Consider the following 22,892-nt stretch of genomic DNA (forward strand, 5'->3'; position numbering starts at 1 on the left):
ATTTCCTCTAGTTCCTAAGAGCAAATAAGCATAGTAAACCTGTGAAAATATAGGCCTATTTGACGTCCAATTTTGTGTACCCAAGTAGACTGATGCCTCCCTCCTAGGCTGAGGTGTGTTCAGGTTCAGGGCCTGTCACTCACCAAATAATGTCTTCCACACTGACTTGGTTAGACTTTCAATTCTCTGCAGATCCTTATCACATATTACGGGGCTTCTTCATTTCTTTAGCTAGTGGTTATCAGTCCTGATTGAACATTGAAATTTCCTGGGAGCTTTGGCAGGGGCGGGGGGCAAGGGACTGATGCCTAGGAGCTAAACCCATTAAATTGGAACCTCTGTGACTGGATTCTGGACACTGGTATTTTTGAAAACTGCCTATTGAATGTGTAATTCAGGGTTGAAAACCATTGCTTGAGCATTTAACCCATTAACTATTTGCTAAGTCAGTAAATAGTTGGGCCCTTTGTCCTGGAGACCACTGGGATCCGGGCACTGAACTGCAGCTCTTGATATAGTCAGTGATAGTCGGTGAAACAGAAGAATATCAAAACCACTTGGTCACATATTTACATGGGTAGCTTCTGATTTGAAAGACAGTAGATAGTACTTTTTAGAATTGAGTGAAACCAGAGATACTGCATTTTTCATTCCAAGTTTGATTTCAGCTGAACTGTTGATAATCTGTCATTGGCAATATATTTAACCTTGACTCGTGTATGGCTTGGAACATGCATTCCATTCTCTTCCTCTAATCCAGTGGTAGTCAACCTACACATCGGAATCACTTGGAGTTCTACTTACATCTCTAGACTTACTGAATGTACTAGAAAATCTGTCTAAAGCTATTACCTATTCAGACTGAATATATTATAAATATAACAGCATTTATCAATTATAGTAGTTGTTTATGATTTGTAGAGATATAGTTTTCTTTTATCTATGTATTGATTTCCTAATTTTTATGCAAATCTCTTTGTTAATAGTATGAAACTCCTTTTAAATAAGTAAAATTTAAAATGAGAAGTGTGGGGGCTGGCCCCGTGGCCGAGTGGTTAAGTTCGCGCGCTCCGCTGCAGGCGGCCCAGTGTTTCGTCAGTTCGAATCCTGGGCGCGGACATGGCGCTGCTCATCCGACCACGCTGAGGCAGCGTCCCACATGCCACAACTAGAAGAACCCACAACGAAGAATACACAACTATGTACCGGGGGGCTTTGGGGAGAAAAAGGAAAAAATAAAATCTTTAAAAAAAAAAAAAAAAAAAAAAAAAAAAAAAAAAATGAGAAGTGTGCATGGTGGTTTGCTCTTGAACACTTCACTTTCCTTAGCGTTGATTCTCATTTTAAAACTTACCAAAATCCCCTAATTATAGCAGTTAATTTATATCATGGAACTTTCCTGGTAATCTGTTACTTGCTTTTTTTTAGTGTCAACTAACTCTTCTGTTATATACCTACATTTTTATCTCTGAAAATCTCATTTAAAATTAGAAGGTTATTTCCATTTTTAAGATGACTTAGAACCTTTTAAATATTTCACACATATACTTGAGATTTAAACCAGGTTTTTCTCATTAAAAAAATAGTTGAAAGTATTGTTTTATAGTGTTATTTAGTAAGTAAAGGTGAAAAACCAAAGCACTTGTCAAGATTCATGATTTATTACTAAAGAAGGAAAATATTTGATTTTAAGAAAGTTATCTATTTTGTGGCTATTTAGAAATACTGTAGGGTGCAAAAGAAATTCAGTTGGAAAATGACTTAGAGTGACAGTAAAGTAGTAAATGGATGATAGTGAATGGAAACGAACAGGATCTCTTCTAATTAGGAAGGTCACAGAGGTGAGAATTAGGTAAATGTACAGTTAAGGTGAATTGTAAACTGTTATGAAATTGTTGCCATTAATGAAGTAGGAAATTACTCATCCTTTTTGTCTTTTAGGTTGTAAAGGCATATGATCGTGTGGAACAAGAATGGGTTGCCATTAAAATAATAAAGAACAAGAAAGCTTTTCTGAATCAAGCCCAGATAGAAGTGCGACTTCTTGAGCTCATGAACAAACATGACACTGAAATGAAATACTATATAGGTAAACAAACACACAGGCAAACCAACAGTGTGCCCTCAAGCAGACCAGAAGTTTGAGTTAATGGTTGTTTCTGTATGAAAAATGTTGATTTTATCTTAAAGTGGTTGATTAAAAATTCAACTGTTTATTTCTGTTGGAGGACATAGATGTGTGTAAGTTACTTGATTTGGCAGTAGTATTCTAAATCTTTGGGAATGTGCATTCCAGGTGGTGTGCAGTTTAGAAACAGAGGAGAGTAGTGTCTTTTCTTGCAACTTAGAAGTGCTGTTTGTTTTCTTTATTGATGCACGTTTATCCAGAGTCCTCTTTCTGGTAGCTTTAACCATTTCTCATATAGCTCAGAAATTAGAAGTCAGCTCCTATGTTCTTAATGGTTATAGAACCATTTTTGGAATGTCTGACACAAGATCTCAGGCTCCTGCCCAGACTGTTTGTCAGTTTTGCAACATTAGAAGCTGTTAGACTTATTGCACCAGAAAAAGGATAATAGCCACTATTATTAAACTCCTACCATACTCCTTGTGCTCTTCTCCCATCATCTGTAATAATCGTGGCGGTCTTGTAAGGCGGGTGGTAGAATCCTATGTTATGGACGGTTTGTACGAAGAGTGACATACCCAAGGCCCCAGAGCTCTGGAGCTAGGGTCTGAACCTCCTGCCTGCAGAGCCTGTGTTTGTTTGTTGTCATATGGTGTTCCTTCTGAAAACAAAAAGAGGCGATAGGAGAATTAGGAAAATAGTGAAGTCAAGGGCCACTTGATAGATAGGCAAACACCTTCTAATTGTACTTTCTTTAATACTATTCTTAATCAAATCTAAGACACCTATGATTGTAAGACACTATTATTTTATGTGCCACCAAGAAACAAATTGCTGCCAAGTATAAATATAAGATGCCATAAATTTTAAGACAGAGACCTTAGGATCAATTAATTATAGAAGTTCCGGCAGGCCTGTATACACAGCAGTTCATGTTCAGAAATGCTGGCTTTACCTGATAAACATGAGGTTAAATTTTATTTAGCAACGTCCTTTTTAAGAAAATAGAGGAGGGCATTATGGTTCTTTAGTCTCCCCCAAAAACGGATGTTTAAAGGTGTAAGATTCAGATAGACTTCGTTTATGAAACACGCTTCATTCCCAGTTGTTATAATAAAATGAGCTTACACAATTAATTTTTCTTCCTTAGTTTCTTCTCTGTAGATATCTGGTATAATCCATAGCAATAACATTTGTATTTAAAACCTTTTGTTGTCACACTCACTGAATGTTTGCTGTTCAGTGTCAGTTATAACTTAGTATGAAGTGAGCCTATTTCCATTCAAGGTCTTTAGAATCACGAGAAGGACATTCCAAGGATGCTTGACTTATAAATTGGTCTCTGGACATGCCTCCCCACTTCTTCTTCCTCCCTCTTGTGTGTTATATTTTGAGCGTTTGCTTAAGCAGTAGAGAAAATGTTGATAGCATTACTATAACATTTTAATTTTGCCTTATTGAAAGAACACATGGCAGGCATATAGTTCATATTCAATAAATGTTAGCTACTCAGTTCTATATAATAATGACTATCATTTTTGTTTTTAATAAACTGTCTTTAGTGATCGTTAATTGCGTTAGTCATTACAGATATTCCTTTTGGATGAATTTTTTTAAGTTCTTGTTTAGGAAGATGGCAAACACAGTGTCTCAGGAAACCGAGATTCTATATTGGAAAACAAACAGAAAAGAACTTTAGAATTAGCCATGCCAGTAGAGTTGATACCTTAAATTTAAAGGTGTCTGAAAGTCATGTTGCTCTTTTATGATGTAAATTATTTTTATTTTGAAGTGATTGATCAAAATAATTTATTCTGATGAATTTTATAGTCTCAAGTCTTGAACTTTGAAAAAACCACTTTTTTACCATGGAGCGTGGTTTCTTACCTGTGTTATTTGGTGCCTCCCATGGTCCAGTTAAAAGAAAATTCAGTTTAGGTCTAAAACAAAGTCTTGCCAACCTTCCATTCTCCCCAAAGTTAGTTAAAAAACTAAACAAAGTGTCTTTAGTGCTCAGCACATGGTAGATACTCAGTAAATGAATGATGAATTGGGAGGTCATGTGGAACCGAGGAGATTGATCTTCCATTGGAAAAACATTCTAATCATGGATTTTCTCTTAGAGGGAGTTCCATAATCACATTGGAATCCTCACATCAGTTACCTTTTGTATTCCTTTTTTTTTTTTTTTTGGCTGAGGAAGATTGGCCCTGAGCTAACATCTGTGTGACGTTTCCTCTATTTTGTATGTCGGATGCCATGACAGACAGCATGGCTTGATGAGTGGTGTGTAGGTCCACACCTGGAATCTGAACCCATGATCCCCGGGCCCCCAGAGCAAAGCACATGAATTTAACCACTGTACCACCGGGCCGATTCCACTCTTCTTTATTTTTTAGTATATGGGCCACCAGCACAGCATGGCTGCTAACAGAGCTGTGTAGGTCTGTGCCCAGGAACTGAACCTGGGCTGCTGAAGCGGAGCATGCTGAACTTAACCACTAGGCCACCAGGGCTGGCCCTCGAATACCTTTTGTGGCTACCGCTTAAGATTAAACCTTTTGCATGGCCCCTGTCCGTGGGTTGGGGTGTCCTGTGTTACCTAGAGCTATATTTTTAGTTTTAAATGTATGGACTTCAGTGATTAAGAGCAGATATTATACATTCTCATGTAACCTTTAAGGGTTCTTTTTATTATTTGCAAAAACAATGTTGACATGCACTGCTTCCAGGGAGGCAGTCCAAGACTACCAGGACAGCATGATGTACCTCCATTCTCAGGGACCAGACGTTGAATACTGTCATAGGTAGTCCAGATGGAAACCTCTGTTTTTATGATACTGAAAGATCAAAATGAAGGTCACCTTGACAGATGGTTGTTTTATGTCATTCCACTTGAGTTACAGCTGCTCAGTTTGGTATATGTGAGAATTTTTATAGTGAAGGGCAGCACTTACTGAATGACCTCATCTGATGGGAAGTCAGTGTTAATACTTAAAGCACAATCTTTGAAGCAATTTAGCGAGTATTTAGCCTTTTTAGAGGGTCAACAGTGGTAGCAAGTAACGTATTCTATAGTTTCCCCATTCATAAGACTACTTATAATTTCTTCTTGTGGTTGAGCTTTATTTTGAAGTTTTTCCAAACCTTCAGACTTAGACAAGATGTCCCATGTACCAGTTGGATGAATATGATCAAAAGCCTTGGTTATGAACTCTAATACCCTATGAAGCATGATTTTCAAACATTTGCTGTATTTGTCTCAAAGAAAAAAATCTATGTCTTCCTCTGACAATTATTACGAAAATTCCTAGTGAAATCTAAAGCTCAGCAAAAGGTTGTGTATATATATCAAGACCTTCTCAGAGAGGGCTGCCCAGTACCACAGTGTCCCAGACTGGAGGTCAGATGGAGTGGGGAGGTGGTCTCTCAGGAAGTAAAAAGCGCTTTCTCCTACAGATGAGGATAAAGTTGTTGAAGTATTCTCAGTACCGTTTATCAGTTTGCTGCTTGTGATGTTAGACCTGACAGTATTTTTAAACAAAGCATTTTAGTGGTACTTCCTGCCAGTTGCTTGACAGACACTACTCCTCTTTAATTTGACAGATGAACAATTTAGATATTCTTAACTGATTAAAGAATGTGCTGTTACTGCAGAATGTTGATCTTCAAATTTTGGCTGAATTTCACTCTCCATTTGCCGTTGTCATGTTACAGATTGAGAGTTCATGCATGTATTATTCTTATTTTATTGGTGTATGTAATTTAAAATGAAACCTTTTTCTCTTTCAGTGCATTTGAAACGCCACTTTATGTTTCGAAACCATCTCTGTTTAGTTTTTGAAATGCTGTCCTACAACCTCTATGACTTGTTGAGGAACACCAATTTTCGAGGTGTCTCTTTGAACCTAACACGAAAGTTTGCACAGCAGATGTGCACTGCACTGCTTTTCCTTGCGACTCCAGAACTTAGTATCATTCACTGTGACCTAAAACCTGAGAATATCCTTCTTTGTAACCCCAAACGCAGTGCAATCAAGATCGTTGACTTTGGCAGTTCTTGTCAATTGGGGCAAAGGGTAAGTATATTTCAGGACTTGTGAATTAAAATAGAATTAGGTTACACACTGGAGGTACACCTTGGAAATGTTATTAATGTGTATAACAGGGTGGCTATCTTTAAAATGTAACACTTGAATCACCTTGTGTTCATACGTTTTGGGGGAAATACCTTTTAAAATGCAAATTGTATTACTTTGAATTAGAAGGTATTGGTGTTTCAAGGTGGATTTTTAAAAATTATAAGTATGCTAAAAGGCTGAGAGAGAGAATAGGAGATGAGTGAATTAAATGTTGGGTGATTTGTAACTATATTTCCCAATTAGAGGTTTTAATATAAATTTGGGGAAATTCCAGTACTGAAACATTGAGTCCTTGCTGTAAAATGTTTCTCTAAAGATAGATCACGATAAATATTTTTCCTCAAAAACTGATGGGTGAAAAACATGCAAGTAATTTTGTGTTACACGTTAATTACACAGTTGATTGACATGCTTATTTTGATAAGTAAATTTAAATCTTTTTTTCCCTATATAAATTCTGACACATATCCAAACTGGTTTTCTTCAGACTGCTAAAAACAGACATGTCCGTAGCAATAAATAGATTTAGGTTTAGCTGATTTGGGAAAGCAAATGTTTCCTACCCGTCTTTCTGGCATTATGAAAGCTACTCTGACAGTGTGTTTTGCATATAAAATAGAAGTCACAGGCTATTCTCTTCTTGAAAGGAATTAGGATCATCATTTGATAATATTTTACTCATTTTAAACACTTCCTATTTACTTGAAAGTATTGAAACTACATTTCTTAAAAAATAAAAACACAACTAACATTCAGGTGTTACTATTTCATATTGGCTTTCCCTTTCTTGTTTTCCCAAATTTAGTGAGATTTGCTGTCCTGTCCAACTTTTTTCCAGGCTTTAAATACAGCAGGTTAATTTAATCATGAACATTTATAGCCAGCTAACAGAATTGTCTGGCTTTTTGTTATTTTCTGCAAATTATCTTATGGTAGTAATGCTATAGATCATTGAAGTAATTTTTAAAAATTGAAGGAGTAGGAAGCAAAGTTGACAGTTTCAGATGACTCTGAAAATGAAGAGATGCTCAGAGTTGTTAACGTGGAGTAAGTAAGTATATTGTGAGTCGAAAATATATGCCCATCTTTAGAGTCAATTGAGTAGATTTTAGACTTGGAGAATTTATTTCCGCATTCAAACCAAATCATATGTTCTGTTCTAATATCAAACACTACTCTCTCTCTCTAGCCAAACTGAGACAACTGTCCCTTTAGCTCAGTGAGTTTTTAACTATGTGAGTTAGTTAACTATCAGAATTGCAAGGAAGGTCATTTCCAAAATATATGTGCAGTGGCCCTGCCCCAGATCTGCTGGCTCAGTAGCAGAAGGTGGCAGGGCAAGTGTGCTTCAGAAAAAGTTCCTCGGGATTCTGGTGCACAACCTTGTAGTGATCCAACCACTGCTTTATCCAAACTGGATAGGTAGGTGACAAACTTTCTCGCATAAGCTGCGAAATAAGACTGTCAGGAGTTAGGGAGTCTTTGGGGCTTAACGATAAAACTTGGAAATAATGCTTCTTCCTGATCCCTTTGACTTAGACCTTCTTCACTCGGAGGCGGCCTTGTGGTTGGGTGGACCTGCTTATGGAGGGATGAGATTCTTCTTGGAGGCTGGCCGAGGTTTTAGGGGGGAGCCACAGAAGCTACTGTGAGAACGCAGCGTGCACTGCTGGCTGCCTGGTTAGAGTGCTATGTTAGGACTGTTAGGAGGATTTTGTTTCTTTCTCTTAATAAAACTTTCTTTGCTTTAATGATATTTCTGCATATAAATTTATAATGGCTAAATGAAGATGAATCGGTCTCTCAAGACGTTCTCAGCTTACTTCATTGAAAATAATCCGTTTCAAGGTTTTGTTTTCCTAAAACGTCTTTGATTGAGGTGGAGGGGGCAGGGTAGGGCAGAGAAGAAATTAGTCAGAAGTGACTCCCAGTTAAATCTTTATATAGTGTTTCTAGGATTTACCTGTGAGACAGCACAGTACATTGTCCAGATTTTCAGTTACATGGTACTGAGTGTGATTCCTAATCCTGAAACACATTCTTGTGGTAAATTTAAATTCAATTTAGCTGTTAAATTAATGGTAGACCAACTGCCAGCCATAGCAGGAACGAATATTAATAGGGAAATAAGTAATTCTCAATAATAATTTCTTCTAATAAGGTATAATTGTGTATTTTAAGATATATCTTACCAGTTAGGATTGGACTAAATGAAAGAGCTTGAATTTTATATATTTGACATTTCATAGTCAGTTTAACCACTCCCTTGAAGTGTTTACTTCTTTAAACAATATTTGTAATCTAATGTTGAAATCAGTAAATGGAACCCCAGTTTAAGAGTTAGCCAGTTATTTTTTTCTGGTCATTTTAGATCAGTGCTCTTAATGCAACGTTGACTAAAATTAAACAAAACTTATTTTGAAATAATACTATTTTGAAATATATTTCAGATATACCAGTATATTCAGAGTCGCTTTTATCGGTCTCCAGAGGTGCTACTGGGAATGCCTTACGACCTTGCTATCGACATGTGGTCCCTTGGGTGTATTTTGGTTGAAATGCACACTGGAGAACCTCTGTTCAGTGGAGCCAATGAGGTATGTGATGGATTGCTTTAAAATTGTTTCGTTTTCAAAATTTCTTTTAGGTTTTAATCTGTGAGAGTGTAATCTGAAAGTTGTTTTTAGGGAAAGATGTCTCTTTACCAACTTAATCTTTCAAATGTTAGGTCAGTTTTGAACTTAGATTGTTCGTGTTTTCAAATATCATGTAATGGTGAGTTTAGAGTTCCGAGATGGGAAGTGAGATCCTTTAATCTGCTGATGAACGAGAACCATCAATTAGATTAGAAAATGTTAAGTATTTTGTGTATAAATTTTACAGATTTTAAGTGTAATAACAGAAAAAGATGATAACACAGGAATAAGGGCCGTCCTGAAAACAGTGTAAATGTGGCTGCAAGTATTGGGAGTGTGATTTGGAATTAAAGAGGTGATGACCAATCTTGTTGGTTGGATATTCCATCTGACTAATTTAGGGTAGATTAGGATTATAAAGTTTTAGAGCTACAGACTATGTGTAATTCTTCTAGTTCACGAGTTTTCAGTCTTAGAAGACTTTTGAAGGTCAGAGGCAGTGCCTAGGGCACAAGGGAGAAGCTAGGTCCCCTTGTAGTCAGAGGCATTGGGCTGTCATTGGTTTTACAGCTATTGACTTGTGGGTTTTGTTTTTTTTAAAGGAAAAGTTAACCATTGCAGATGTTGATCAGTCCATTCATTTATAAATAAGAAAGACCAATGAAATTGAATAACTTAGGTAATGCAACTGTTAATAGGTAGTGTCTGAAACTTGCCCCTCCCACCTTCCTTTTAATTTGCTGCAGCCACAGCTGGTGAGCCACTCTTTGGCAGTAGCTGTCAGAGTGTGTGTTGGTTTTGGTTTTGTATAAATAATATTACTCTGTAAATTAGTATCTTTTTCATGAGCTTAAACAATTCTAGGATCACCCGAAATTTCAATGGCTTCCGTCTCACTCATTGTAAAAGCCAAAGTCCTTTGAGCAGCTCCCATGCCCTTGACCCCTCTGACTCCTGTTCTCTCCTGTTTCTTCTTATTCTCCGACCCGACACACAGCCTTCTCTGTGGACCCCTGGGAGCAGTAGCCACAGGTCACAGCAGGGCCTTTGCATTGGTTCTTTCTTGCACCTGAGATGCTCTCTCCCCCAGTAGCACTTGGCTCCTTCCCTCATGGCCTGTAGGTCTCTGCTCTTGTGTCACCTTCTTGGTGACACCTTTAGGAATGCCCTGTTTTTTATTGTTTTTTTTTTTAAAGATTTTATTTTTTTCCTTTTTCTCCCCAAAGCCCCCCAGTACATAGTTGTATATTCTTCGTTGTGGGTCCTTCTAGTTGTGGCATGTGGGATGCCGCCTCAGCGTGGTTCGATGAGCAGTGCCATGTCCGCGCCCAGGATTCAAACCAACTAAACACTGGGCCGCCTGCAGCGGAGCGCGCGAACTTAACCACTCGGCCATGGGGCCAGGCCCAGGAATGCCCTGTTTTAAGTGGTGATGCCCCTTCTCACTCCTCGTCCCCTTTTAATTTTCTCTGTAGGTCCTGGTTGTCATCTGACATGATATATTTAATTAGATTTTTGTTTATTGGTGATCTCTTCCACTGTAATATAAACTTCCTGACAGGGATTTTTCTTTGTTTTGTTTACTGCTGTATTCTACTAAGCATGATTTCTAGTATACAGTAGATACTAAGTATTTGAGTGAATGAATCCTCAGTTTTGTTTTGTTTTGTTTTTTTGGCGAGGAAGATGGACCCAGAACTAACATCTGTGGCAGTCTTCCTCTGTTTTGTATACAGGACGTCACCACAGCATGGCTTGATGAGTGGTGTGTATGTCTGTGCCTGGGATTTGAGTCCACAAACCCCAGGCCACTGAAGCAGAATGCACAAACTTAATGACTATGCCACCAGGCTGGCCCCAAATCCACAGTTTAAAAATACTTTATTAGATCCACACTTTATTAAGCCTCTGGGATTTTTTTGATGGTTATTTAACTAAAGGTTTCCAAAAACTTAAGCTTTAAAACTCCCTCCACTCCTTGCTTGTTCTGCATTGCATCCATGGCCAGCTGACATATGGTAGATTTATGTGTTTATTTGTTTATCTGTCTGCCCTCCCCTCAGTGGAATGTTGGGCTCCTGGAGGGCAGGGACTTGATCTCCTGTTCATTGTGGGGTATGCTCCATGCTAGGGGAGTGCCTGACACACAGGAGATGCTCAGTTTATTTATCATTTATGAATGAATGAATGAATTGATGAGCAAAAGTGAGATGTGCTACAGTAGAAATCACAGATTTTTTTGTTTTTATTTTTAATACAGGTAGATCAGATGAATAAAATAGTGGAAGTTCTGGGTATTCCACCTGCTCATATTCTTGACCAAGCACCAAAAGCAAGAAAGTTCTTTGAGAAGTTGCCAGATGGCACTTGGAACTTAAAGAAGACCAAAGATGGAAAACGGGTAAAATAGGGAAACGTTTTTCTCGAGCCTTCGTATTTTCTTTCCCTGGAGCTGTCTTTGTATAGCTCATCTTGTATTTACTTGAAGTCAGTGTTACAGTTAGCAGTTGCGTTGGTGACTTAGGTATATATTTTCTTCAGAAGTCGGATATAGTTTGACCTGAAGTGTCTGTATGGACCAGTTTTTACTTAATGGTCAGAGTTCTCTTTAAGGCTCCATTTTGGAAGCTTTATGTCTGCCTTGTGAGACAGCTGATCAGATCACCATGCCTTGTTTCATAGTAGAATCAGTACGTTTGACCCTTGTTTCTCACAGCTTGGGTATGTTGTGAAGTCACAGTTACCAATACTGCAGCTTGGAACAGTAGAAGTCATAATTGCAGTAAATGGCTTTTCTTTTAGTTAGATGGGAGAAAAGGATTTTTGACTTAAGCAGTTTGTGACAAGAATATGAACTAACTAGATGAGACTTCGTAGATTTCAGATTCCTAGCTCAATGACGTGGATAGCGGGAATTTCACATCTCCGAAATCTTTAAAAGTGAGATTTTTAAAACATTGTTTAATAATTTTCTTTTATCTGAGACCTTTTTTCACGTACCTAAACTATATCAGTTTAATAGAGTAAATGATGGCAATTTTGCATCTTGATTTACCTTTTTGTTTTATATATCTGAAAACAATCATATATTTGTAATCTAATATGTTTATGTTACAAAATGCGTGTAATATATAAATATGTGATTGGATATAATATATATATCAGACACCTTGTGATTGTAATTTTGCGTTTATCACTTAAGAGATTTTATTTTTATTCTAATTCTATTTTGCCCTTGCATCTTAGCGATGCTGCCACCAGGTGTCATTTCCAGTGAACTGAAGATGATGGCGGTTTGCTTGAATTCACCTTCACATAGCTATAGAGTCTTAACTTTTAGTATCAAATGCTTTTCTTCAGAATATTTAAAAATATACATGTAATTGTATCCTTCACAGCTGATCTGTAACTTACTGCATTCTGCCTTATTCTCTAAAGTTCCAGGCAGTGCAGTATCCAGCAGCTAAATTATGCCTAGGGAAGGGATGGAAGGAAGGAAAGGATGGGTTGGAAAATATCAAGCAGACATCCTGAGTCCTTTTGCCTTTGTCCACATAGCTTATCAGTCATGACCCCTTTTCCCATTGAACCAAAACACGTCCTGGGAATCCTTTTTAGCTTCACCAGCATTCAAGGTGGCCCCTACTAGTTGATTTGAATTAGCGTGGAAGGTGTGAAACCTGCTTTATGTTTTCTCTCTCTGCAATATAGGCTGCTACTACTTTCTCCATTTTGAGTTTGGTTTTGTTTTGCTGCTTCTTCGCTATTATCCTTTTTCTAAATAAAATGTTCATCCCATCCCATTTCCCAAATCTCTGCTTTATAAAACTATGGTTAAGCCACTATGGGCTATAACCTATCATTTGTCCCAAATTGAGCTATAATTATTATTTTAATTTATTTATGGGGGGACAATTCAGAAAAGAGTAGATAAATCTTTTCCCTTCTTAAAATGAAAAGTGTTTTAACCTACATATTAATTAACCGTAGATTTTATGAGCTTTCCCTTAGCTGCAAGTAGCATCTGACTTAAGAAACAATTTTTTTTTCTTTCTTCTGAGGAAGATTAGACCTGAGCTAACATCTGTGCCAGTCTTCCTCCACTTTATATGTGGGTCATCTGCCACAACATGGCTGTTGAGTGGTGTAGGTCCGCATCCGGAAGCTGAACCTGTGAACCCAGTCTGCTGAGGCGGAATGCGCAGAACTTAACCACTGTGCCACAGGGCTGGCCCTGAAACTTAATTTTTAAAAGTGTAAAATAACTGTTTCTCTTTAAACAGAAATAAATTTTGCAACAACAGAAAAATCTGTAACCAAATGATTACCTTATGAAGGATGCACTAGGGGTTTTACCAAAGGTATAAATAGATGTGCATGTACTGTCATTGGGTTTCTTTGTGTGGTTTATTTTCTTAGTGATTTTATTTTTACTTTTAATTTCTCATTTTATGTTTCAAGAGCCCATTTTAATTTCCTAGTAATGAAATCCATACGAACTCTGTGTATTTTTTCTTTGGTGGCAAGGTGAGATGAAGAATTAAGGCTATAAATGGTACTGTTTTGTTGAAGTATAGTTTATATGCAATAAGATATGCATATATTAAGTGTTCAGTTTGAGTTTTAACCTTTATATACAACTGTGTATCCACTACCTAAAACAAGCTATAGAAGATTTCCACCGCCCGGAAAGTTCTCTCACGATCCTTTTCTGTCATCCCACCCCTGCTTTCTATCACTTTAGTTTTGCCTATTTGTGGGCTAAATTCATATAAATGGAATCCTTTAGTATTTGTTTTTTGTTTCTTTAACTTAACAAACATGCTGTTTTGGAGATTCATCGATACTGTTGTGTCTCAGAAGTTACTTCCTTTTATTGCTTCATAGTATTCCATTGAATGAAAATATCATAATGTCTCTATATTTACCTGTTAGTGGATAAGTGTTTGGGATGTTTCCAGTTTGGGACTATTATGAATAAGGCTACTGGGAACATTCTTGTATAAATCTTTTGTACACATAGATTTTCTTTTCTCTGGAGTCACTACCTCTAAGTAAAATTGCCAGGTCATAGGGATTATATGTGTGTTTACACTCATAAGAAAATACCAAAGAGTTCTCCAAAGTTTTATTGTTTTACATCCCCCGACAGTTGAGGGTTTCAAAGTTGCATGGTATCCTCATCGTTTGGTGTGGTTGGTATTTTTGGTTTTAGTTATTCTAGTGGGTATATAGTGGTTTTCAGTTGCATTTCCCCAGGGCTAATGATATCAACCAACTTGTCATGTGTTTATTAGCCATTCATAAATCTTTTGTGACAGTCTTTCTAATCTTTTGCCTATTTGTTATTGGGTTGTTTAGTTGTAGGAGTTCTTTACATATAATGCATATAAATTCTTTGTCACATATATATCGATATTTTTTCACACATTATGACTTGCCCATTTCTTTTCTTGAGTGGTATCTTCTTTGTTTTTTGAGGAAGATTAGCCCTGAGCTAACATCTGCTGCCAATCCTCCTCTTTTTTGCTGAGGAAGATTGGCCCTGAGCTAACTTAAGTGCCCATCTTCCTCTGCTTTATATGTGGGATGCCTGCCACAGCATGGCTTGGCAAGTGGTGCATAGGTCTGCACCTGGAATCCTAACTGGCGAATCCCGGGCCGCTGAAGCAGAACATGTGAACTTAACCGCTGCACCACTGGGCCAGCCCCTTAAGTGGTATCTTTTGATGGGCAGAAAATTTTATATTGATGAAATCAAATTTGTCAGGTCTTTTTTTTTTATGAATAGTATTTTTTATGTCCCAAGAAATCTTTGCCTTCCTCCTTAAATTTGTGAAGATAACTCTCCTTGTTTTCTTCTAAAAGTTCTTTTGATTCTAGCTTTTACAATTAGGGTTCTGTGGGCCATCTTGAGTTAGTTTTTGATTAATGAATGAGGTGTAAGAGGTTAAATTCCTTTTCCCCATCTGCTTACCTAGTAGTTGCAGCAGGATTTGTTGAAAACAGCTGCCTTTTCCTATTGATCTGACTGGGCACTTTTGTCCGAAACAGATTTATCTGTTATGTGTGGGTCTATATTTGGACTCTTCTGTTCTGTTGGGTGATCTGTCCTTAAACCAATACCACAGTGCTGGTTACTGTGGCTTTGTGGTAGGTCTCAAATTGAAGTAGTGGAAATCCACTGGCTCTTTTCTTCTGTTTCAAAGTCCCCCCTCCACACCCGCCCACATTCTCTAGGTCCTTTCTATTTACATGTAAATTTTAGAATTGTCTTATAAATCTGTACAAAAAAAATCCTGCTGGAATTTCAGTTCAGATTGCATTGAGGTTCCGTTCAGGAGAATGGACGTCTTAATAGTATTGAGACGTCCATTCTATACATATGTGTTAGCTGTCCATTTATTTAGGTGTTTAATTTCTCTCAGCAGTGTTTTGAAGCATTTAGTGCAGAAGTCTTACATATATTTTGTTCAATTTATTGTTAAATTTTTATGTTTTTTGATGCTTTGTCATTATTTTTAAAATAGTATTTTCTAGTTTTTCATTGCTAATATGAGAAGTGCAAATTGATTTTTGTATATTGACTTTTTATTCTAATAAAACCTTGCTAAATTCACCCATTCTAGCTTTTTTTGATTCTATAGAGCTTTCTACTTAAACAGTCGTGTCTCCTCTGTGAATGAACAGCTTTATTCTTTCAATCTGTATGCCTTTATTTTATTATACTGACTAGGACCTCCAAAGGGTGTATAATGGTGAGAATAGACATCTTTCCATGTTCCCAATCTTAAGGGAAAGGCATACATTGAATCAACATTAAGTATGGTAGTTGCATATTTTTTGTAGCTGTCAGGTGGAAAGAGTAGTTTTCTATGTTTAGTGTTTTGACAGTTGGTTTTGTGTTTTTTAAAAAAAATCATGAATGGGTTTTGAATATTGTCACATGCTTTTCCTGCATCTATAGAGATGATCATATGATTTTTCTCCTGTTATATGGTGAAATACATTATTTGATTTTTGGAATATTAAGTTCAACTTATGATAAACCACATTTGGTCTTGATGTACTATCCTCTTACATAATACTGGGTTCAATCTGCCAGCCTGTTGGTAAGAATTTTCTTTCTTTGTCATTAAATGGGTATTTGTCTAAAATTTTAGAATGTCTTCATTAGGTTTTGGTCTCAGGATTATGCTAGTCTTATAAAACTACTGGGAAGTATTTCTTTTTATTTTTCTGAAAGAATTTGTATAAGATTGGCATTATTTCTTTTGTAACTGTTCATCAGTGGAACTGTCAGGACCTGGGATGTTCTTTGCTGAAGGTTGTTAATTGTAATTCGTGTTTTTTGGTAGATATATGGCTATTCAGATTTTCTTTTCCTTTTTGAGTCACTTTTGGTAAGCTGTGTATTTCAAGAAACTTGTCCTTCTCACCTAAGTAGTTGGATCTGTTAGCATAAAATCATCTGTAATATTTCCTATCGTCTTTTAATTTCTGGGGGATTTGTAGTGATAGTATCTCTTTTATTCCTGATATTGGTCATTTGTGTTTTCTCCTTTTTTTCTGTTACTGCTAGGGCTTTATCAAATTTATTAATCTTTTCAAACAACCAGCTTTTGATTTTGTTGATTTTTTTCCTTATTCTTAGTCTAGTTTCTATTTCATTGATTTTTGCTCGTTTCCTTTCTTTCTCCTTACTTGAGATTGAATTTACTTTTTCTAGATTCTGAAGGTGGAAGCTTAGATCATTTATTTAAAACTTTCTTCTCTTACAGCATTTAATGGTATAAATTTTCCTGTAAGCACTGCTTTAGCTGCATCTTGCACCTTTTGATATGTTATGTTTTAACTGTCATTCACTTTGAAACACTTCGTTTCTCTTGTGATTTCTTTATTGACTCATCATTACTTAGAATGTTGTCATATAATTTCAAAATATTTGAGGATTTTCTAGATATCTTGTTAGTGATTTCTAATTCAGTAGCATTGTGGTCAGAAAACATGTTTTCATTCCTTTAAAATTCATTGAGACTTGTTTTATGACCTAGCATGTAATTTGTCTTGGTGAATGTTCCATTTGCACTTACACAACCTGATCTGTATTGACATTTGTAGACCACTACACCAAACAAATATAAAATACAGTTCTTTTCGATATATTTCCGTACATCTTTTGCAACCTTTGTGTGTGTCTGTCTGTGTTTATTTGTTCTCTAAATAGCTGAGAGAAGAGTTTGTCTTAATCTCCTTTTAGTTGCTTTATCTTTTTTGAAGCTCTCTTAATAGATGGGTAGCCATTTAGTATTGTTAGGACTTCATGATATATTCACTCTTTTGTCATCATGAGGTGTCCCGCTTTATAATAATATTTTTGTCTTTAAGTCTACTTTGTCTGAGATTACTACAGCTATATAGTCGAGTCATGCTTTTTTTTGGTGAGGAAGATTTGCTCTGAGCTAACATCTGTTGCCAATCCCCCTCTTTCCTTTTTGCTTGAGGAAGACTAGCCCTGAGCTAACAACTGTGCCAGTCTTCCTCTATTTTGTATGTGGGTTGTGCCACAGCATGGCTTGACAAGTGGTGTAGGTCTGCGCTTGGGATCCGAACCTGTGAACCCAGGCCGCTGAAGTGGAGCATGCTGGGCCATAACCACTGCGCTATGGGGCTGGCCCCATCATGCTTCTTTTTAATCCAGTCTGATAGTCTCTTTCTTTCACAATGAGCATTTAGCCCATTTAATTATTCAGAAGTTTGGGTTTTAGACTGGTGGTTTGTGTTCTATTTGTGTTACCTGTTTTGTTCCCCAGTCCCTCTTTCCTGCCTTCTTTTGGGCTGAGTACGTTGGCTGTCCCTCTGTGGATGACTTTCAGTGTTGCTTTTATTGTATGCATCCTTAAGTTACCAGCTGACCTTCACATAGTGTTATGCCGTTTGATTAGGCATGTAATAACCAGGTGCTTTTATCTAACCCCTTCCATCTCTTGTGTGCTGTCGTTGCTATGTTACCTCTGCATATGTTATCACCCTCACAACACATCATCGACTGCTTAAATAAAAAATGACTTTTAAAGAGATTTAAAAACACATAAAAAACAAAGATAATAAAAAGATCTTTTCTATTTACCCGTGTTGTTCTTCATTCCTTTCCGTAATTCCTGGCTTCCATCTGGTGTTATGTTCTTTTACCCTGAAGAACTTCCTTTAACTTTTTATTTTCTAGTGAATAACTTCTGCTGATGAATTCTCTTAGCAGTCATTTATCTGAAAATATCTTCATTCACCTTAATTTTGGGGAAGATATTTTCCATGGGTATAGAATTCTAGGTTGGTATTTCAGCAAAGGAGAAAAGATAGTATGGCATTGTTTAAAGATATTTTCACTTTGTTTTCTGCATTACATTTTTTCTGAAGAGAAGTCAGTGGTTGTTCTGAGCATTGTTATCTGTATATACGTTTCTCCCTCTTCCCGCTGGCTGATTTTGATGTTTTCTCTTTATATTTGATTTTTCAGAAGTTTGACTATTAGGTTCCTAGGTAGTTTCGTTTGTATTTATTTTCCCTGGAGTTTGCTAAGTTTCTTGGATCTGTGGGTTGATCTCTTTCATTAATTTTTGAAAATCCTCAGACACCATCTTTTCAAATGTTTGTTCTGCTTGAGTCTTGCTCTCTGCTCCTTCTGATTCTCCAGTTAAATGCTTGTGATAATGCTTATCTCAGAGGTCTCTGGTTTATTCATTATGTTTTCTTTTTTGTTTTAGTTTGAATAATTTCTTTGCTCTGTCTTCTAATTCATTGATTTTTTTTCTTCTACTGTGTCCAGTGTGCTGTTAAAACCATTAAGTGGATTCTTCATTTCTAATACTGCAATTTTTAGTTCCAGAATTTCCATTTATCCTTTTTTTTAAAAAGAAAAAAAGAAGAAAAGTCTTCATTTTCTTTTCTCAATCCCCCATCTGTTCGCACATGTTGTCCTCTTTTTGAACTAAATTCTTTAACCTAATAGTTATTTTAAAATGCCTATCTGCCAATTGCAACACCTGGGTCATTTGTTTATGTGGGTCTTCTAACTATTTTTTTCACTTTTTTGGTTTTTTGTGTCTGTAGTTTTTTAAATGTATGCCAGACTTTCTGTATTTAAGAATAGCTGGGATGAAAGTAAATCTTTTTTTGTTGTTCTTTGGGCGTAAATCTTATTTCCCTTCGGAAAGTGGCTTGCCTCTTACTCTGTGAGGCTGCTGGTGTGGGACTGAGTCTGCCTCGCTTATAGTTTTGCTGAATCTGGGCTTTGTTTGTTGGTTTGCTTGACTTAGGTTCTGTTCTCCACTGTGTTCGTAGTTAAGCAGTATCTGTGGAGATTAGAGAGATCTCTGTACATTGTTTTCCCAGCCAGCAGCCAACTCCTGACTTTTTGTGCCTCAGGCACTCCCTGTCCATCCCGTTGCCCTACTCGCTGCCTTGCAGTGGCCCTGGGGCTCTATATGTGGGCCCGTCTGCCTGTCCACATGCTGCAACCTGTCCAGTGTAGCTGTTAGAAGTTGCTCAGAGTCGGGCTGGGCTCTCCTTACCTAGATTGATGGCATTTGTTCCTTCTCCCACCATAAATCTCTTCTCTCCTAGGAAAGGCTTTTCATTTTCTAGAATTTAGTTAATTCTGGTTGTTTTTTTAAAAAAGGCACTGATTTTGTGGCTTACCTGCTCGTTTGTTCCTGCTTTTGGAGTGAGAGAAATGGTCTCACAAATTCTCTACATTGTAGCTAGAAGAAAAAATCCAGTGATGCTATTCTGAATGAATTCAATATTCCTAGGGACTTTAAAGGTTATACTGTTACCTATTTAAAAAGTGAGTCTTCAGAAAATCTCAACACGTGTTACTGTGTTGTTAAACATATTTTCTAAAGGGGGAGGCATAAATAATTTACTTTGAGCTTCGTTATCTGAATGTGAGCAGGCAGGGGTAGACCAGTGGTTCTTCACTTGGAGCAATCACCACAGTGTTAGTGAGCACTGTCACCAAGGGAAGCGCACCCAGGTCCTCGGTGCCCCGGGCGGGAAAGAGGCTCAGAAGCGCTGGCTGGGGCGGAGCTCAGCACACCTTCTTCTTGGGGACCAGATAGGAGTGGGTTAGGCTTTGTGGGCTGCTGTGCGTGTTCTTATTTGGTTTTGTTTGTTTGTTTTTACATCCTTTAAAAATATAGAAAGCAGTCATAGCTAAGGCTGTACAGAAATAGGCCCTGGGCCAGGCTGTAGTTTGCTGACCCAGTGCTAGGGTGATCTTTATAGTCACTTCTGGTCTCAAAATTATTTCGAATTTCTCTATCTATAAGTGCATTTAGAATAGTAATGTGTGAAAATACAGAGGGTCTAACTATAAAGCGTTCTTTTTAATAAAGGCCTCAACATGTAATATATTTAAGCATATTTAAAGTTAAGTTATGTAGGCTTTTATGTTTCTATCAAATTTAGAGAAAGCCTTTTTGTCTTTCTTCTCTTTAGGAGTATAAACCACCAGGAACCCGTAAGCTTCATAATATTCTTGGAGTAGAAACAGGAGGACCTGGTGGGCGTCGTGCTGGGGAGTCGGGTCATACGGTAGCTGACTACTTGAAGTTCAAAGACCTCATTTTAAGGATGCTTGATTATGACCCCAAAACTCGAATTCAACCTTACTATGCCCTGCAGCACAGTTTTTTCAAGAAAACAGCTGATGAAGGTACAAATACGAGTAATAGTGTATCCACAAGTCCTGCAATGGAGCAGTCACAGTCCTCGGGGACCACCTCCAGTACATCTTCAAGCTCAGGTCTGTCCTTTGGATATGAGAGGAGGTTTTGAAGTGTTTACTGTTTTCTTTACAAAGTGGGGGTTATTTTAAAATTTCTTAATGGGGCGGGGAGGAGTTATCTAAATCAGTTTTTTGTAGTTAGTAAAAAACGTCACATCCCCAAAAGCTCCAGTTCGTAACTGTGCGTGTTATCAATTCTGTTTGGGAGTTGGAAACAAAACTCTTTATTAAGCAAAACTTGTAATTGTTTTTTAAATGGAAATACGTTGTCCCCATGCTTGAGTTTTCCCCCAACTTAACCAAATTTGGTCATATTTTAGTTCAGTGATTGATGTGAGAGAACTCAGTCAAAGGCTCGGTGACTTTATGATACACTTTCAGGGTAATATAGATGTTTTTGTGACATACTTCCAGTTTTTTGTTACAGTTTTAGAATATATACTTGAGCAAAATTAACTTTAAACTCATTAGTTGTATTGTGTTGTGATACTTAAGGTGGATCATCGGGGACAAGCAACAGTGGGAGAGCCAGGTCGGATCCCACGCACCAGCATCGGCACAGTGGCGGGCACTTCACTGCCGCCGTCCAGGCCATGGACTGTGAGACACACAGTCCCCAGGTGAGCTCGCACAGCGCCATTGATGGGCGTCCCCTGCCCTGCCCTGCCCAGGGTCAGGGGTGTTGGATGCCAAGTGCGTTGAGAATGAGTATGTCATTAGTGTAAAGGTTCGTACCTTTTTCATTTAGAAGGAATTCTAACTTATTTACTTCAAACCGAAGAAGCACATCCTTACAGTTTTTCCCTCCTTGTTTAGAAATAGCTAACGTTCATTGGGTGCATAGCAGCCATTGCTCCAAATGGTTTTTTCCTGTGTATTGCATTTGCTGCAGCAGGAATTTGAGCCTTACGCTGTTTGGATTTTCACTTTCTGTTGGGAACAGAGGTTTCGTGGGCTAAGGAATGTTCCCAGGCTCGTGGCCTCATTACTGCTTTCTGCTGCCCCCTGTGAGCTTTTATGACTGATAATCCTAGACTCGGAATCAGTTTGTTGTTAGATTTTAACCTACACGTTTTGTTTTTGTTTTTGGGTTTTTTTCTTTGTTTGTTTTTTACACCTGTTAAAGAAGAGGAGGTACCTAATTAAGTAAATTTTTTTCCCACTGGAGGGAAGCAGGTGGTGGTAGTAAAAATATTTGTTAAATACTCTTTGTGAAATAAGAAGTTAGTTCATGCTGAGTGCTGCGCTATGGAGTTTTATAACGAGAGACCAGTGTGTTTTTGATGAGTGAAGTAAACTGAAGTTGGTGAATATCCCTCCCGGTTCTCGTGGCTGGGCCTCATCCCCAGCTCTCTCGGATCTCAAGCAAAACCTTTCCTGGCCCGTGTCTTTCCCACCCTACATTTCTGCTACCTGTGAGTTGTATTTCTTTACCCTTTAAGAACTCTTGAGCCTGCTCCAGGCGGGCTGCCTCCCAGTTCCAGGAAGCTGTTCTCGCAGTGTCACCAGTGATTGTTAGTGATGAGTCCAGCGCACGCTCAGTTGCTTATCTTCATTCCTTACCCACCTGGACAGTGTTGACTTCTCCCCTCTCTTTGAAGCTCTCCCTCTGGTTTCCTTGACAGGAGGCCCCTCATTTCCCCTACTTCTCTGACCTTCCCTACACTCTCTCCTTGTTTGAATTCTCCTCTTCTACTTGCTGTGTGAAAATGGGTGTTCCTCAAGGTGTCCCTTTCTCTTCTGGTCTTGCTCACTTCCTGTTGCCCTCACTGCTCTTACCTCTGCAGGCACCATCCTGAGGTAAGTCATTCGACATCTTTCTGATCTAGGCTTCACTCGTGAGCTCTAGGGCCTTTATTTCGAATGGATTGCTGTAAATATCACTTTGAAAGTGTCCACAGTGTGACACTGCAAATGCGTCATGTAAACTGGCGTCATCATTTTTACCTCCATTGTAGCTCTCTGCTTTGTCTATTTTTTGTACAAATGGCCCTAAATTCAGCCATTGCTCAAGTCATACACCTGCAGGCTAGGGAGTTAATCCTTGACTCCACTCCCCCTCATCCCCCACATTCAATCAAATAGTAAATTGTGTGGATTCTAAATATCCTAAATACCTTGTTGCAACCACCTCTAGCCTGTCTTATTATTAAGAACATTCGAACTGGTTTTCCAGTGTCTAGTTCCATTCACCCGTC

At 37.8% G+C, this 22,892-nt stretch overlaps 1 protein-coding gene across 21 annotated transcripts in view; it reads left to right on the forward strand.

The window, feature by feature from the left end:
* Positions 1-22,892, forward strand: part of DYRK1A (dual specificity tyrosine phosphorylation regulated kinase 1A) — a 134,613-nt gene that overhangs the window by 105,347 nt on the left and 6,374 nt on the right. For all 21 annotated transcript variants that reach the window (XM_070597666.1, XM_070597676.1, XM_070597661.1 and 18 more), the window contains 6 exons: positions 1,942-2,089; positions 5,921-6,207; positions 8,721-8,867; positions 11,167-11,307; positions 20,406-20,712; positions 21,190-21,314. In XM_070597666.1, the coding sequence (XP_070453767.1) occupies positions 1,942-2,089; positions 5,921-6,207; positions 8,721-8,867; positions 11,167-11,307; positions 20,406-20,712; positions 21,190-21,314 (1,155 nt within the window). The remainder of the gene's footprint in view (positions 1-1,941; positions 2,090-5,920; positions 6,208-8,720; positions 8,868-11,166; positions 11,308-20,405; positions 20,713-21,189; positions 21,315-22,892) is intronic.

This window comes from Equus przewalskii, chromosome 27 (genome assembly GCF_037783145.1).
Source record: "Equus przewalskii isolate Varuska chromosome 27, EquPr2, whole genome shotgun sequence".
Taxonomy (NCBI): Eukaryota; Metazoa; Chordata; class Mammalia; order Perissodactyla; family Equidae; genus Equus; species Equus przewalskii.